Genomic DNA, 14124 nt, shown 5'->3' with positions numbered 1-14124 from the left:
ACCCCTTGATTCAGCTCATGTGCATGGAACATGACTCATTTTGACGGAAGTTCCAATGGAATTGAAGAAAATGACTATATCTGCATGTTTTAAGAAGTTAAGGGACCAATGATTATGATTTTTACTCCAATTTGATTAAAATTGAAAGACCATTGCTACAATTTCCTCTATATAACAAATTTAATCGTTGAATTTGGTCCTTTATGACGTTCAACATTTTTTCTTGCTACATTAAAAGCAATCAAGACCCTTAAACATAATATAATTTTATCTCTTGGTCTCACCCGGCACTTTCACCCTCATCCTCACCCTCACCAGTCAACAATGAAGCTCAGGTCAAATGGGCATTGTGAGGAGAGTACGGAAGGACTCTAAATTCAAGTCTTGATTTAAGGGAAGAGATCCACGAATCTCTCCCATCAAAGCCTACCAATCAATTAATTCAGATTCTTAAAATTTGATCAAACAACGATGTTATAACTTTTAAAGTGTCTATGTTTGTAGCCGTTAGATCAAATTTTAAGAGTCTAGATTAATTAATTTGTGGGCTTTGGCTGGAGAGATCAGGAAGTGATCTCTTCCCTTGATTTAATAACACATTTAAAGTTGCGGGAATAATTTCAGAACATCAACAAACACTCAATCGCGCTCGCAATAACCATATACGTTTTTTATCAAAATTTATGATTCTAGATAGTTACAACCAAAAGATTAAATTTAATAACAACATTAACAATCTAAACAACAACTTTAACAAATATAAACCATACAAAATGTTATGGATAAAAAAAATAAAAAAAAAGTAAATTAGCAAACGATGCTTTATTACATTGAAAAATAATCATGCATATGCACTTTGGTGTGAATTTAATCCTCACAATCACTCTCCTGTCTAATAATTAACAATTAACCCACTAACGTTTCATCCCCTAATATAGATAATATCGTTTGTTAAAAAAAACAAACCACTAACGTTATCGTTTGTCAAAAAAAAAAAAAAACTCATAAAACCTCATTAAAAAAAAAAAAAAAAATCTTTAGTCATTATTTTCGAAAAGATAGTTGGTCGTAAGAAAAAATAAAAATGAATTAACACACACACACTCTCTCTCTCTGTCTATCTATCTCTGTCTCGTATCGGGCTCTAATCTATCTCAGCAGCTGCCTTCTCAAATCTTCGTCTCGCTTTCTCTCTCCTCAGTTTCTCTCTCTATCTCTTTCACTTACAATGCGCTGTTGATGAGTTTGATGTCTCACCCCAACAAACGCTCCTCAGCGATCAACCACAGCGGCACCTCCTCCTCCTCCTCTCTCAACCCTTCTTCCGCCGGCCCACCCATGAAAAAGGCCAAGTCGCAGGCGGTGGCCTGTTCCCTCGATCCCAGCAAAAATGGCCTCCAACACCATCACCACCATCACTCTCACACTCACCCGTCCCAGGACCCCGATAACGACGCCGTATTCGACCCCTCTTCCATGTCCCTCGACGAAGATCTCAAGCCCGACGACCCCTCTCCCCGAGGCATCGCCGCCAATTTGTCCCGCAAAAAGGCGCAGCCCCCTCAGCCCTCTACCAAGAAGCTTGTCATCAAGCTCGTCAAAGGTACGCCTTCTCGATCCTAATACGATGTCGTATTTTGGGGCTAATTTTGATATACTGGGTTCATATAGTCATTTCTAGGTTTTGTAGTATTGGATAGGATCATTGATTTTGCTTTGGGGTTTGAGGACTAGGGCAATTTGGCAAATTAGGTTTTGGGTTTGGTGGTCTGCAATTTGTTAAATTAGTTGGAATTGACAGGTGGGGTTTAACTTGGATACTTCAGTTTCATGTGGGTTTTATGCAAAATTTCAACCTGTATCATTTGCAAGGCGCGAATCAAGAAACTCTTTTATGTTTTTGAATGTGTATTTGCCCTTAATTTTTTTTCCATGCTAGTACTTCTGGAAATTTAGTTTGACATTGGTGCTCGAGTCTCTTGCTTGTCCCATGCAATTTGCATGCTTATGATGAAATTGTTTCGTCTGCGGTTACTGTGATTGGCTAGCCGATTTTGATGGCAAGTACTCCCTTGTCCACTTTCTGGTCAGTCATTGAACTATGGAAGTTCCAGTTCTGTTTATAGTAGTCATAATTAGGTTTCGTCATTGCTTTCCTAGTTGCTCTCTGTGTAGGAAGGATTTGGTGCATGAACAAAGTGAGGGTTTTGCATGACCTATAGCTTGAGTATTTCATCGAATCATTGTAGTGTCCTTGTAGTATATTTTTCACAATTGAGTTTAAAGTTCCTTGGTACTTTTGACATCCCCCTTTCAAACATAGGGTAATGTTCTTCCTAGCATGATTGGGTTTGGACTAGAGTTTATGCTTTTTTCTGCAATTCTAGTTAAGAGTGGATGTAGCAGTACACAATACTTGTTAACTACGCAAATGTACAGTGTTTCTACTTGATATGACATAAGTTCCGGACTGCTGGTATTTGGGCTGGTTTTCTGGTTTCATTGCAGCAAGTTTTTGTACTGGCTTCTGCACACACAAACTCACAGACATGCCTACACTCAAACATGAAGATAAAGAGTTACTCACCAATACATGCTCATTTTGCTTTGTAAGTTGACTACATCTTGAAAAAGGTTACTGACTAATTACATGTTCATTTTTCTCTTGTCTCAATGAAGCTAAACCCACGTTACCCACGAATTTTGAAGAGGAAACATGGGCAAAGCTGAAATCAGCCATTTCTGCTATATTCTTAAAGAAACCTGATTCTTGTGACTTGGAGAAGCTTTATCAGGTAGAACAACCACATTTCTCTTTGTTTTACAGTATGAATTTCCATGCACTAGGGTTAACAGAAAGCAAAACATGTTCTCCTCAGGCTGTTAATGATCTATGCCTGCACAAGATGGGAGGAAGTCTTTATCAACGAATTGAGAAGGAGTGTGAAAGACACATAGCTGCAGCGCTGCAATCTTTGGTTGGCCAAAGCCCAGATTTAGTGGTTTTTTTATCACTTGTTGAGAGATGCTGGCAGGACCTTTGTGACCAGATGTTAATGATTCGTGGTATAGCCTTATATCTTGATAGGACATACGTGAAACAAACTCCAAATGTGCGTTCATTGTGGGACATGGGGTTGCAGCTTTTCCGCAAACACCTTTCTCTGTCTCCAGAAGTTGAGCACAAAACTGTCACTGGCCTTTTAAGAATGATCGAGAAAGAAAGGTAAGTTATGTTCCACCAATTTCAATTAATGGTAGGTTGTAGGACAGATTAGATAACTTTCGTGGTGGGTTGGTTTCTAAAAAAGCAGGTCCAAAAAATGATCGTAAACTTTCAAGACCATAAATTTGAAGTCCTTACTTCCCAGATTTCTCCTATTTCTAGAAGATGAGTGAGGGTTTTAGGCTGTATGGTTGGATTGGGGTTCAATTAAGTGAGGTTTTGATGGATGAATGTTCGTAGGCATATGTTGTAGGCATTTGGATCTTCTTGTTTCAAAAGGAAACTTCTCATATTGAAGTTCATTATATATAGCCAAGATTGTGCCTTTCATCATCTTACCTAGAAATTGACTTACAATAATATGATATTTTTATATAACCTTTTCTTCCGTGATGTTGGGTCTGTGAGGGTAGACATTTGCAGCACCAAATTTTTTCTTATTTATGGGTAGGCGATGAGTAATAATAGGATATGTGGTGTGCCATAGAGCACTTGCAACTTAAAGTAAAAAGCTCAGTGCCAGGTGTTAATTAAAACCTAAGACTTGAATGTTGATTGATTAACATAGTACAAGGATCTTTAATAATTTGTTGGGTTTGCTTTTGCAACTAGTAAATCTACAATGTTGTGGTCTTGGTTTTCCAGATTAGGTGAAGCAGTGGCTAGGACTCTGCTTAACCATCTTTTGAAGATGTTTACAGCTTTAGGAATCTACTCAGAAAGCTTTGAGAAGCCATTTCTTGAGTGTACTTCTGAATTCTATGCTGCTGAAGGCATGAAATATATGCAGCAAGCAGATGTTCCGGATTACTTGAAGCATGTGGAGGTGCATATTTCTTTCTCCATCTCTCAAGTCTTCATGAGGCCTATTTGCTTCAGCAATTTTTTCTTTTCATCTGTATTTTTTGAACATAATGACTTGTTCCAATTACTTTGCCCCTATCTAGCTTGTCTCTTTGTCACTATGATGACTTATGCCTACCATTGGAGATTTTTGGATAATATGTTGCAGACAAGGTTGCATGAAGAACATGAAAGATGTTTAATCTACCTAGATGCAAGTACACGAAAGCCTTTAGTTGCAACAGCGGAAAAACAGCTTTTAGATCGCCATATACCAGCCATTCTCGACAAGGTTTTTATCTTGCTATGAACTTTATTATTCTATCCTTAAGTTTTTGAATTCTACCCCTATGTATTGAATTTAGGTACTTATGGTTTCTCTTATAGGGTTTCACATTGCTGATGGATGGGAATCGCATTGAGGACCTTCAAAGGATGCACACTCTTTTTTCCAGAGTCAATGCCCTTGAATCACTAAGGCAAGCGCTTAGCTCATACATCCGGAGGACAGGGCAGGGCATTATAATGGATGAAGAGAAAGATAAAGAAATGGTTGCTTCTCTTTTGGAATTTAAGGCTTCTCTTGACACTATATGGGAAGAAAGCTTTTTCAAGAATGAAGTATTCTGCAACACCATAAAGGATGCCTTCGAGCATTTAATTAATCTCCGACAGGTAGTCTTTTATCTAATTGACTTTTCCCGTGTTTGCTTGTGTTTCTTTTCCTTCATATTACAACAGGAAATCTTCGACGTGGTTTCAAGTGATGCGACATAAGAAAGGCAGAATTTAGCAAAGAAATGATACTAGATACATGATAAGAGTTTGGATAAGTTTTTGTTATAACATTTAATAACCATCTATAGATTTATTGTCTTTCAGTTGGATGTAGCCAGTTTAATTCCATTTACATTCCCCCCTTCCCCACTTTTTCCAGTGTGTTTTGAATTCAAGTTTAATGCACTGCTCATTACAGATCTAAATAGACATGTTTGATCAAGAGTTTTTTTTTTTTTTTTTTTTCCTATGTAGAACCGACCTGCTGAGCTGATAGCAAAGTTTTTGGACGAGAAGCTTCGTGCTGGGAATAAAGGTACCTCTGAAGAGGAATTGGAGGGAATGCTTGACAAAGTCTTGGTTTTATTCAGGTTTATACAGGTAAGATTGAAGTGTAATTGTCCAAATTAATGAGTTGATTCCTGAGTTAACTAGCATTTCTTGTAAACATGTTTTCTCTTATCCATGCTTGCAAACCCTTGTTACTTAGTTGCTCGTGTCTGTCTAGATACTGATTTAAGGTTCTTTTTTTTTTTAATCCAGGGTAAGGACGTGTTTGAAGCATTTTATAAGAAAGATCTTGCAAAAAGGCTTCTTTTGGGAAAGAGTGCTTCTATTGACGCAGAGAAGTCTATGATTTCCAAGGTAAATAATGGATTTTGATTTTCTATGACTTGTATTTAAATGAGATCTCTGTCACTTGATTGTACTGACCAAATTTCATCTCTGTACAGCTGAAGACCGAGTGTGGCAGTCAGTTTACAAACAAACTCGAAGGAATGTTTAAGGTATGTATATTTTCTAAGTCATATATTTAATCACAGTGATTAATTATTATTGCCTCCAGTATTTCATGCCAAAATTGGGGTTGGCAGAATTTGTCCTTGCTGATCTACTTTTCTTTGGATTGACAAGATGCATCAGATTAACTTTTATAGAGTGCAATTTTTAAGGCATAAAAAAGTGAGGTCAAGATTGTCTGGGTTGATTAGTTCTTAAACTTATTCCAGGCCCAACGTTGCTTATCTCTGTAGGATGTAAAATATGGAAAAGGATCTCAAACAGGCTTGTTTAACTGCTAAGTTTAATGAATTCTTGTATTAATTTAAGCAACTCCATGTTACATGCTGGATTCTGGAAGGTGGTGTAATTGACAGCATGATTAACATATTTTCTAGGCTTTACTTTTTCGCTGTTATCTTTTGGCGAGTACTCTTGCTGGATTTTGTTAAAGATTATAGATTTGATTAGCTGTGCAAAGCACTATTTGGATACATGAAACAAGTATCTTGAAGAAATGTGATGGCCATTAATTGATCACAATCTGCGTTACCACATCAGGGGGTCTAAGTGGCCATTTTGCTCGTGTAACACTATGATTAGTACTTGGGAAGGAAACTAGGGAGGATGGATTAGGGTATGTTGCGAAAGGAATGAAAAGTAGGAAGGATGGAGAGGAGTGTTTTCTTCTCTCGTGTTGTTTGGTATGCATCGTAGGAGGAAAGGGTAGTCGAAACGAAGGAACAATTGGATTATCATTCTGAATGTTTTACTTTATTTGTTTTCTGTTTTTCTTGGGTTCGATTCTTGAATCACATTATTCCTAGCCCATTGTGAGGCTAAGCGGACCCCCCCACCCTCCTCTCCCCTCTTAGCGTACATAATATTGTTTGTTCCAAAAAAAAAAAAACCATATTTGTTGATGTTATGGGTTGTAGTTTTTTTTTCTTTTCTTTGGTGGGCAACAGGGGAAAAGTAAATATTATAGCACTGGGCTGAGGTCAACAAAGTCCATTTGTATATGAGCTCTTGTAGTTAGTTTGGGATTCATAAGCACTTTATGTATCATCTACTTTCTTCAGTTCTTCTCAAAATCATATTTACTTTATATAGGGATGGATTTGTGATTCACATGTGACCAGAGATATATGTAAGGGTATTAAATTCTTTCATTGCATGTACATCTTTTCAGGATATTGAACTCTCAAAAGAGATAAACGAGTCCTTCAGACAATCATCCCAGGCCAGGACAAAACTCCCATCAGGGATTGAGATGAGTGTTCATGTCCTTACAACTGGGTATGCTTCAAATTATTTTGTTATTTCCTATAATAGTTGGATCTACTTTAAAACTGTTTATAAAGTTTGGTGAATTTGATTTAAATGTCATATCCAACTAATTCTTCCTCATTGCATTCTATCAAACAAGATATATACTATATTTAAACGTATTAGTTTGTGCATAGACCTTGTTATTAAGAATATACATTTTAGTGAGAGAACATATGGAACCTATTGCGAAGAACTTAACTTATAACCTGACTTTTATTTTTCTTACAATTTTCTCCATATCTGCTAGGAGTTCTAAGTGGTGCTTTGGTACAGGTACTGGCCAACTTATCCTCCCATGGATGTTAGACTTCCTCATGAATTGAATGTATACCAGGTAAGTACATGCTACTCAACAGATGCTTTCATTACTGGCAAGGTTATTGTGCTTAGTAAATCTTCTGACTCATTTTTCATTGTCCAACAGGATATCTTCAAGGAGTTTTACCTAAGCAAGTACAGTGGTAGGCGTTTAATGTGGCAAAATTCATTAGGTCACTGTGTCTTGAAAGCAGATTTTCCTAAAGGCAAAAAGGAGCTTGCAGTTTCTCTGTTTCAGGTTGGTCACTTCTAGGCCATTATGCTTATGTTTTCCAGCATTAATTCTTTGTTATCGAGTAGAATTCTTTAAATTCTACTTGTGTAAGTGATTTAACTATATTCATTTGGTTTGCCAGACTGTTGTCTTGATGCTGTTTAATGACGCTGAGAAGCTAAGCCTTGAAGACATTAAGGATTCAACTGGCATTGAGGATAAGGAACTCAGAAGAACTCTGCAGTCCCTTGCATGTGGAAAAGTTCGTGTCCTACAAAAGGTGGGTGCTTGGATGAATTTCCAGATTCATATGCAAAATTTCTATCTGTAACATAATTGGAAATGTTGGGTCGTATCCTTACTTTTTGTCTTTTTCCTTTTTCTAATTTGTGCTATAGTTTCCCAAAGGGAGAGACGTGGATGATGGTGATACATTTACATTCAATGACACTTTCATTGCTCCTCTCTACCGCATAAAGGTAAATTTGATTTGTACGTCCATTAGCCCAAATGAACAATGGTTATCAAAAAGGTCTCAAGCTGCATATGCAGAAAACACGTCTAAATCTGAGAAGTTATAAAAGTGAATTTGTCTATATGACAATATTGTCCTCTCAGTTTTCTCCTGTGCTTTAAAAACCACTCAGGTTCACTGCAGGGTGACCTTATTTTGGACCACTCCCATGATGTTGCTTACATTATTTGATGGATGCAGGTGAATGCGATCCAAATGAAGGAAACAGTGGAGGAGAACACAAGCACCACTGAAAGAGTATTCCAAGACCGCCAATATCAGGTCAAACTTTCTTTGGGTTTCAGCTTTTTCCCTATTTCGCATGCTGGTCACATCCGAATGATTGTTATCTCTTAGATTGAAAATTTTGTGTAACCCGGTGCATTGCAGGTTGATGCTGCTATTGTTCGGATAATGAAAACTAGGAAGGTGCTTAGTCACACTCTTCTGATAACAGAACTGTTCCAACAGGTAAGTAAAAATTCATTTGAATTTTTCATTCAAATCCATTCAGTTATATAAATCAGCATTTACGGGCCTGGAAATAAGGAATGAGTAAGGAAAAATATTGAGGGAAATTGTGTGGTGTTGGTGTTTGTTCTGGTGAGCAGCTTAAATTTCCGATAAAGCCGGCGGATTTGAAGAAAAGGATTGAAAGCCTGATTGACCGGGAGTATCTAGAACGGGACAAGAACAACCCTCAAATTTACAACTACCTAGCATAATAAAGGAAACCCTGCAGATTTTGAAGCTTTCTCCTCTGTAAATGACACGGGAAAGACTTCTACCATCTTCGGGAGGGAAGACACAGGATGGTACGGTCCAGACCCGTCTGATTCATGTACAGCGACTTGTAGTTCTTATCTTTCTCTTAAATTTTTGTTGGCGGTCGATACTTGATTGTAAAGAATATTTAATCTTCGTTTTCAGATCTGTATTCCTGCGAAAAGAGTCGGACTGCGTGAATGAATTGCGGATTTTTTCCTTCTTATGAAATAGGGTAATATGTAACAAAGTAAAAAAAAAAAAAAAAGAAGAATATCTTGACACTCCTGGTAGTTTCGTTTCTTCTCTGTTCGAGTGTTGTTGTATGTGTGACAAACGCGTCTTTTGGCACACGTTTCCTTTTCTACAATCGCATTTTTCACTCCGTTTTTACTCGGTTTTGTGAATTTCAATTTTCAACCAAAAATCTTTTGTAGAATTTTCGCTGCACCATAAGCTTCCCAAATTCTCGTGCCTTGAATGTCAAGTCGACGAAAATCCGCTTCCGGTTGTATCGGTTTATACAACAATGCGACAAGGATAGTTACTCACCATCGATTTCGACCGCGAATCCTTACTCGGATTTGCACATTCCCCTAAACAATCACGATTCATACAACCGATTTTACTTAGTGGAATAAAGCATGATTGTTGTCGATAAATAACCGCGATCCCTGAAGTTATTGTACTAATTTAGCCTTGAGAATTGATCTTTGCTTGAAGACCAGTCCCACCGACGGAGGGCATAAAAGCACATTTCTCACTGTAATTCCATTTCATACAAAATTAGACAATTACATTGATTTTCCTCCATTTTAATTTTAACCAAAATAATAAATAATAACAAAATACAAAAGAAAAATTGAAAGCAACAACGTAATTGTATGATGGGAAAAGGAAAAGGAAGCCGATCAGACGGCCCTGATGGCATCGGAATGAGAAGAAGCTGCGATGGCAGCGGCGCTTTTGGGATCCTCCGCCTCGAGATCCGCGGCGGTGTTGTTGAGGGCGGGAGGGTTGAGAGGAGCGCTGATGTCGGCGGAAACGCTGCCGTCGTCGTCGGGATCGTAGTCGGGATTGAGGCTGCGATCGATGGCTTGGCGGCCCTGTTCGAGGCAAGGTTTGCAGGCAATCTCGATGGCGATCCAACCGAGAACCACACCCACTATCGCAATCACTGAGGCCGTTATTGCCCCCATTTTCTTCTTCTCCTTTCCTCTCTGCGGTTCTGCTTCGTCGATTCTCTTCACTCTCGATGCTCAACTGACAACGGTGTCATTTTCTTCAACCTTGCGCCAACGAAGAGTGCATTTGATAAAGCCATCTGATTGGGCTATACTCACCACCACCCAACCCTCATCAAAGCCCACTTATTGGCCCATTGTTTATTAAACAAAAGATATTTTTATCATTTTGGTTTTTATTTAACATAATTTTTCACGGAATGATCAAAATGATTGATAATAAACAAAATTAGGTACCACTCCTATCGATTTCAAATATGAAGAACCAAACGAAAAGTTATGATAATTTCAGAGATCATTTTAACTAAAAAATTGGTAAACTACAATGAACAACTAAGAAACCCAATACAAGCCAGTACACCGTACACGGTAAAAATTTAGGAAAGCAAGCAACCATTTACAGTTTACCACTTTGGAGAACGTTGAGGTACAATTGACACTTCGCTTTCAGTAACAATCATAGGCACTTTGTTTCACAATAACCCCACATAATGCATCCAATTTTCTGAGATTCTAAAGTCAAAGTATGTCTGCTTAATTTAACGATCGGGTGTGCACTAAATTTCTTTAGAGAATTTAACTGGTGAAGCAAAGTCACTTATAACGCAATATATACTAAACATTGATGTACAGTAGGAGTCAAGCTTCTTCTGCTTTTACTGCTTTTTGGTAAATAGCTCACATTCACAAAACTCACATATCCCTCGTTTCATACCCGTCTCTCCCTCTCTCCCTCTCTCTCTCTCATCACATGGATAGCTCATGTGATGAGAGAGAATGAGAGCGGTATGAAACAAGGGCTATGAGAGTTTCTCCCCTCACAAGACTCTTCAACTCCAAGCTGTATGTAAACTGGTAGCACCAGCTGTTGCCTCATCCTCTCTGTTGTGGTGTCCTTTTCAACCCCAAATCCAGCTCTTCTCAACCACAAATACCACAAATGCTCCATAACTCCCAATTATTGAACAATCCTGGAACTCAATTAAGGCCATGGCCCTCCAACAGTTTGGTTCCAGCCTTCCAGGACAGCTATACCTACCTTCACCCTTTTCTTTGAAGCTCACACAACTTTGTGATCAATCCAGATGTCGATCTCCATAACTGCAAAGCGCTGAAAAATCTGATGCAGCGCCCTATCACGAAAGCAACTTGTCCAAGGGTTTACTAAAATCACGTACAAAAACACTATGGACATTGTAAACCAAAGAAAATCTTGGAGGATTACGTAAACCTAGCATCTACTCCATTTGGAATATGATTATGCAGTCATTTGTTCAAACGACACCCAATAAGGAGCAAAGGTAGCTAGCTCGACTGAATCATATGTCACATAGTGGCCCAATAGAGAAAAGCCTCGAGAATAAGATCTTAGGCATACATCAGAGGAAAAACTACTAAGGAAAATAGAGATTATATGCAGGAGGGTAAGAAATCACTTGCAACTTGACATTTAGCCTGACGCAGAAGATGCTGTAGGGAAAGATGATAATCAAGAGACAAACTGAACATGATGCTTGAACCGAGTATAAGGTTCCACGCTTAGTATAGAAATAAATAAGATACATCAATACTAAGCTAACACTTTGTAAAAGAACAATGGTTCACACTTACCCACTTGATGCATTGCCGACCTCATTCTTACGATGCTTGAAGTTCATTGACTTCATGCTTTGGTTTTGATCAGAATTCTCAAAATCGAAATATCAAACTGTCACTAAATAGGCACTTACTGAAAACAAGGTTACGGAATACAGCACAAACCAGTTAATAGAGGAAGTTGATACAGAGTAACTACTGGTTTCGGTACTGAATAAACTAGTTTCTCTGTTGCAAAGATATATAGTATTCAATAGTGCCAAATATATGTCTGAAAAAAATAGTGCCAAATATAAAGTTCGTCCGAAAACATGGGGAAAATATCTGGGGTATCCAAGCAAGAGTACAACAGTATACACAACAAACAATGAGAAATCAAGGTAAGAAAGGAAGAGAAAACAAAAGATTAACAAGCATATAAACAGAGGAAAAACAACCATATACTTGAATACATTCCAATAACACAAAGCCATTTTACACACATCCATTCGCTTTTTACAGCTTAGGTATTTTATATAACCAGAACTTATTCAAGGACATACAAAGTGGCAGAACATGACGAAAGAGATTGACAAGCTAAGCAAACAGGACCTGTGAACTTGAGGGCGTTAAGTCAGAGAAACAATGCGGCGCATCAACCACATTCCATCGAACACCAAAGCTCCACTTCTTCTCGCAAGTTCCTTTACAGCTAACCCTTGAGATTTGACCCACAGCAACATGAAGGTTCCTACCCACAACATATATCATGCAATCACAGGCATTAACAGCAAAGGGTTTACAGATCTGCTCTGGCAAAGGGGGTCCTTCTATTGGTTCCCAAGAATCAGTATCCGCATCATAAACCTTAAGCTTCATCCTTTCAAGCTCTGAGACCACAAATAAATGGCCATAAATCACCACACTTGAACCTGTCCAGCCTTCTCTCAGTCCAACAGCCATGCTTTCCCAATTATTGGCTCTCGGGTCATAAACCTGACCCCTGGGAGAGACAAAGAAAGGCCACAACCAGCCTTCTGTAACAAGAAGCTTTCCATTGAGAACTGCTGCATCATAAGAGGCCATATTTGCTCCCATGCTAGCTATGGGATGCCAACACCCTTTAACAGGATCCAAAACCTCAGCTGAGTCAAGCTCAAAAAGATCTGAACTGTTTCCTCCAGCCACATAAATCTTCCCATCAATAACTCCACTTGCAAAAAAAGACCTAGCACTTATCATCTGATTTATTACAGTCCACCGATTCTTCTGAACTTCGTATTTCAGGACCAAGTCAAGCGGACAATCCACATCAGAGACCATACCACCGCAAATAAAGAGAGTTCCTTCACGGGGCATCGAAACACATCTGAAGCCATGGGGAAAAACCTTGTCTCTGCAGGGCATGGGAGGGATAGTGTGCCAAGAGAAATTAGTGAGATCAAGAACCTGCCACTGAATCCTTCCAGTGCACTTGTGAAAGGCAAAGACAAAAAGCCAAGGGTCTTTGAAGCCTAATTCTTTTCTTCGAGTGAAAAACCGCTCTTTACTACCAAACAATAGATGCCAACGCTTGCAGACAGCTTTGCTTGCTGTGTGGGTTTCGACTGGAACCCGAAGGAGACAGTTAAGTGCAACATCATCAGGAAGGCCAGGAATGAGGGGGTTTTCCTCAAGAGATAACTCTAATTCCGGGGAAGGATTCAACAACGAAGACTGGATAACCGCTAACCTAAACTTCGGGGATAATGCAATTTGAGAATCCCCTAGCTTGTGTACCGGCGCCTGTTGGGAGGACAATCTAACCCGTTGCATATTTCCCCGTTTGAGCAAAATATACCAAAACCCTTACTTTACATGCAACTTAGTTCCTATATTTCGTCTCCGATAATCTTACTAAGAAAAGTACTTATCTTTCACAGATTTTGTGCAAATAAAGCAATCCCACTATCCAAATTACAGCAGCAAATTATTTTACATGATCATAATCTAAACATCCAAACTTAACTCACATGTATGAACAAATCATAACTTTGTTTTTCTATACACACAATCACCACTATCTCCAATTAAAACACCAAATTCAAAACCAAAAGCTATGAAATTTGATCCCAAGATGAAAAAACAGAAAACACCCAAAATTCACACTACCTGATAAACCAAAAATACCTCAAAAAGCAGCTCAAAATCCAAGCTTTTGTCCTTTAGCACAAAAAATCCAACCGCCGAAAAAAACCAGTTCGGAAAAATCACACAGAATCGAACTTTTTGTTACCTTTTCAGCTTCAACATTCATCAAACACTAAACCCAGAAGAACACAAACAAGCTGTACAACTTATGAACAGAAGCAGCGTAGGAGAGATAAAGAAGGAAGAGAGAGAACGTGGCAAGAAGAACAATAACTTACAACCAGAAAAGGGTTGAAAGATTGTTATATAAAGATGGTGACTTGATGAGATTTAGAGAGGTCTGCTTTTTGCATTTGCATCCAAATAGGAAGAGCAGGTGGTGACCCATCAGCCCACTCTTCCTCCA

At 38.5% G+C, this 14124-nt stretch overlaps 3 protein-coding genes across 3 annotated transcripts; 1 reads left to right on the top strand and 2 right to left on the bottom strand.

The window, feature by feature from the left end:
• The first annotated feature begins 1239 nt into the window (after window positions 1–1239).
• Window positions 1240–9053, top strand: LOC103951281 (cullin-4). The gene is made up of 17 exons (XM_009362617.3): window positions 1240–1603; window positions 2680–2795; window positions 2880–3226; window positions 3872–4052; window positions 4239–4361; window positions 4457–4744; window positions 5102–5227; window positions 5390–5491; window positions 5581–5634; window positions 6819–6925; window positions 7232–7292; window positions 7383–7514; window positions 7633–7770; window positions 7889–7969; window positions 8206–8286; window positions 8395–8475; window positions 8616–9053. The coding sequence occupies exons 1-17, from the start codon at window positions 1240–1242 to the stop codon at window positions 8727–8729; spliced, it is 2496 nt and encodes an 831-aa protein (XP_009360892.2). The 3' UTR covers window positions 8730–9053.
• A 455-nt stretch (window positions 9054–9508) lies between these two features.
• Window positions 9509–10024, bottom strand: LOC103951282. The gene has a single exon (XM_009362618.3). The coding sequence runs from the start codon at window positions 9966–9968 to the stop codon at window positions 9681–9683; it is 288 nt and encodes a 95-aa protein (XP_009360893.2). The 5' UTR covers window positions 9969–10024; the 3' UTR covers window positions 9509–9680.
• A 2003-nt stretch (window positions 10025–12027) lies between these two features.
• On the bottom strand, window positions 12028–14124 carry LOC125480362 (F-box/kelch-repeat protein At1g30090-like). The gene has a single exon (XM_048591112.1). The coding sequence runs from the start codon at window positions 13401–13403 to the stop codon at window positions 12186–12188; it is 1218 nt and encodes a 405-aa protein (XP_048447069.1). The 5' UTR covers window positions 13404–14124; the 3' UTR covers window positions 12028–12185.

The sequence above is a fragment of a genome, unplaced genomic scaffold (assembly GCF_019419815.1).
Source record: "Pyrus x bretschneideri cultivar Hongxiangsu unplaced genomic scaffold, Pyrus_bretschneideri_v1 Contig33, whole genome shotgun sequence".
Taxonomy (NCBI): Eukaryota; Viridiplantae; Streptophyta; class Magnoliopsida; order Rosales; family Rosaceae; genus Pyrus; species Pyrus x bretschneideri.
This window is presented reverse-complemented; position numbering and strand designations above follow the sequence as displayed.

Coding starts and splice junctions, on each gene's coding strand:
- LOC103951281 (XM_009362617.3), top strand. CDS start 1,240: ATGAGTTTGATGTCTCACCCCAACAAACGCTCCTCAGCGATCAACCAC. Junction 4,362..4,456: donor TACCAGCCATTCTCGACAAG/GTTTTTATCTTG, acceptor TTTCTCTTATAG/GGTTTCACATTGCTGATGGA. Junction 5,228..5,389: donor TTTTATTCAGGTTTATACAG/GTAAGATTGAAG, acceptor TTTTTAATCCAG/GGTAAGGACGTGTTTGAAGC.
- LOC103951282 (XM_009362618.3), bottom strand. CDS start 9,968: ATGGGGGCAATAACGGCCTCAGTGATTGCGATAGTGGGTGTGGTTCTC.
- LOC125480362 (XM_048591112.1), bottom strand. CDS start 13,403: ATGCAACGGGTTAGATTGTCCTCCCAACAGGCGCCGGTACACAAGCTA.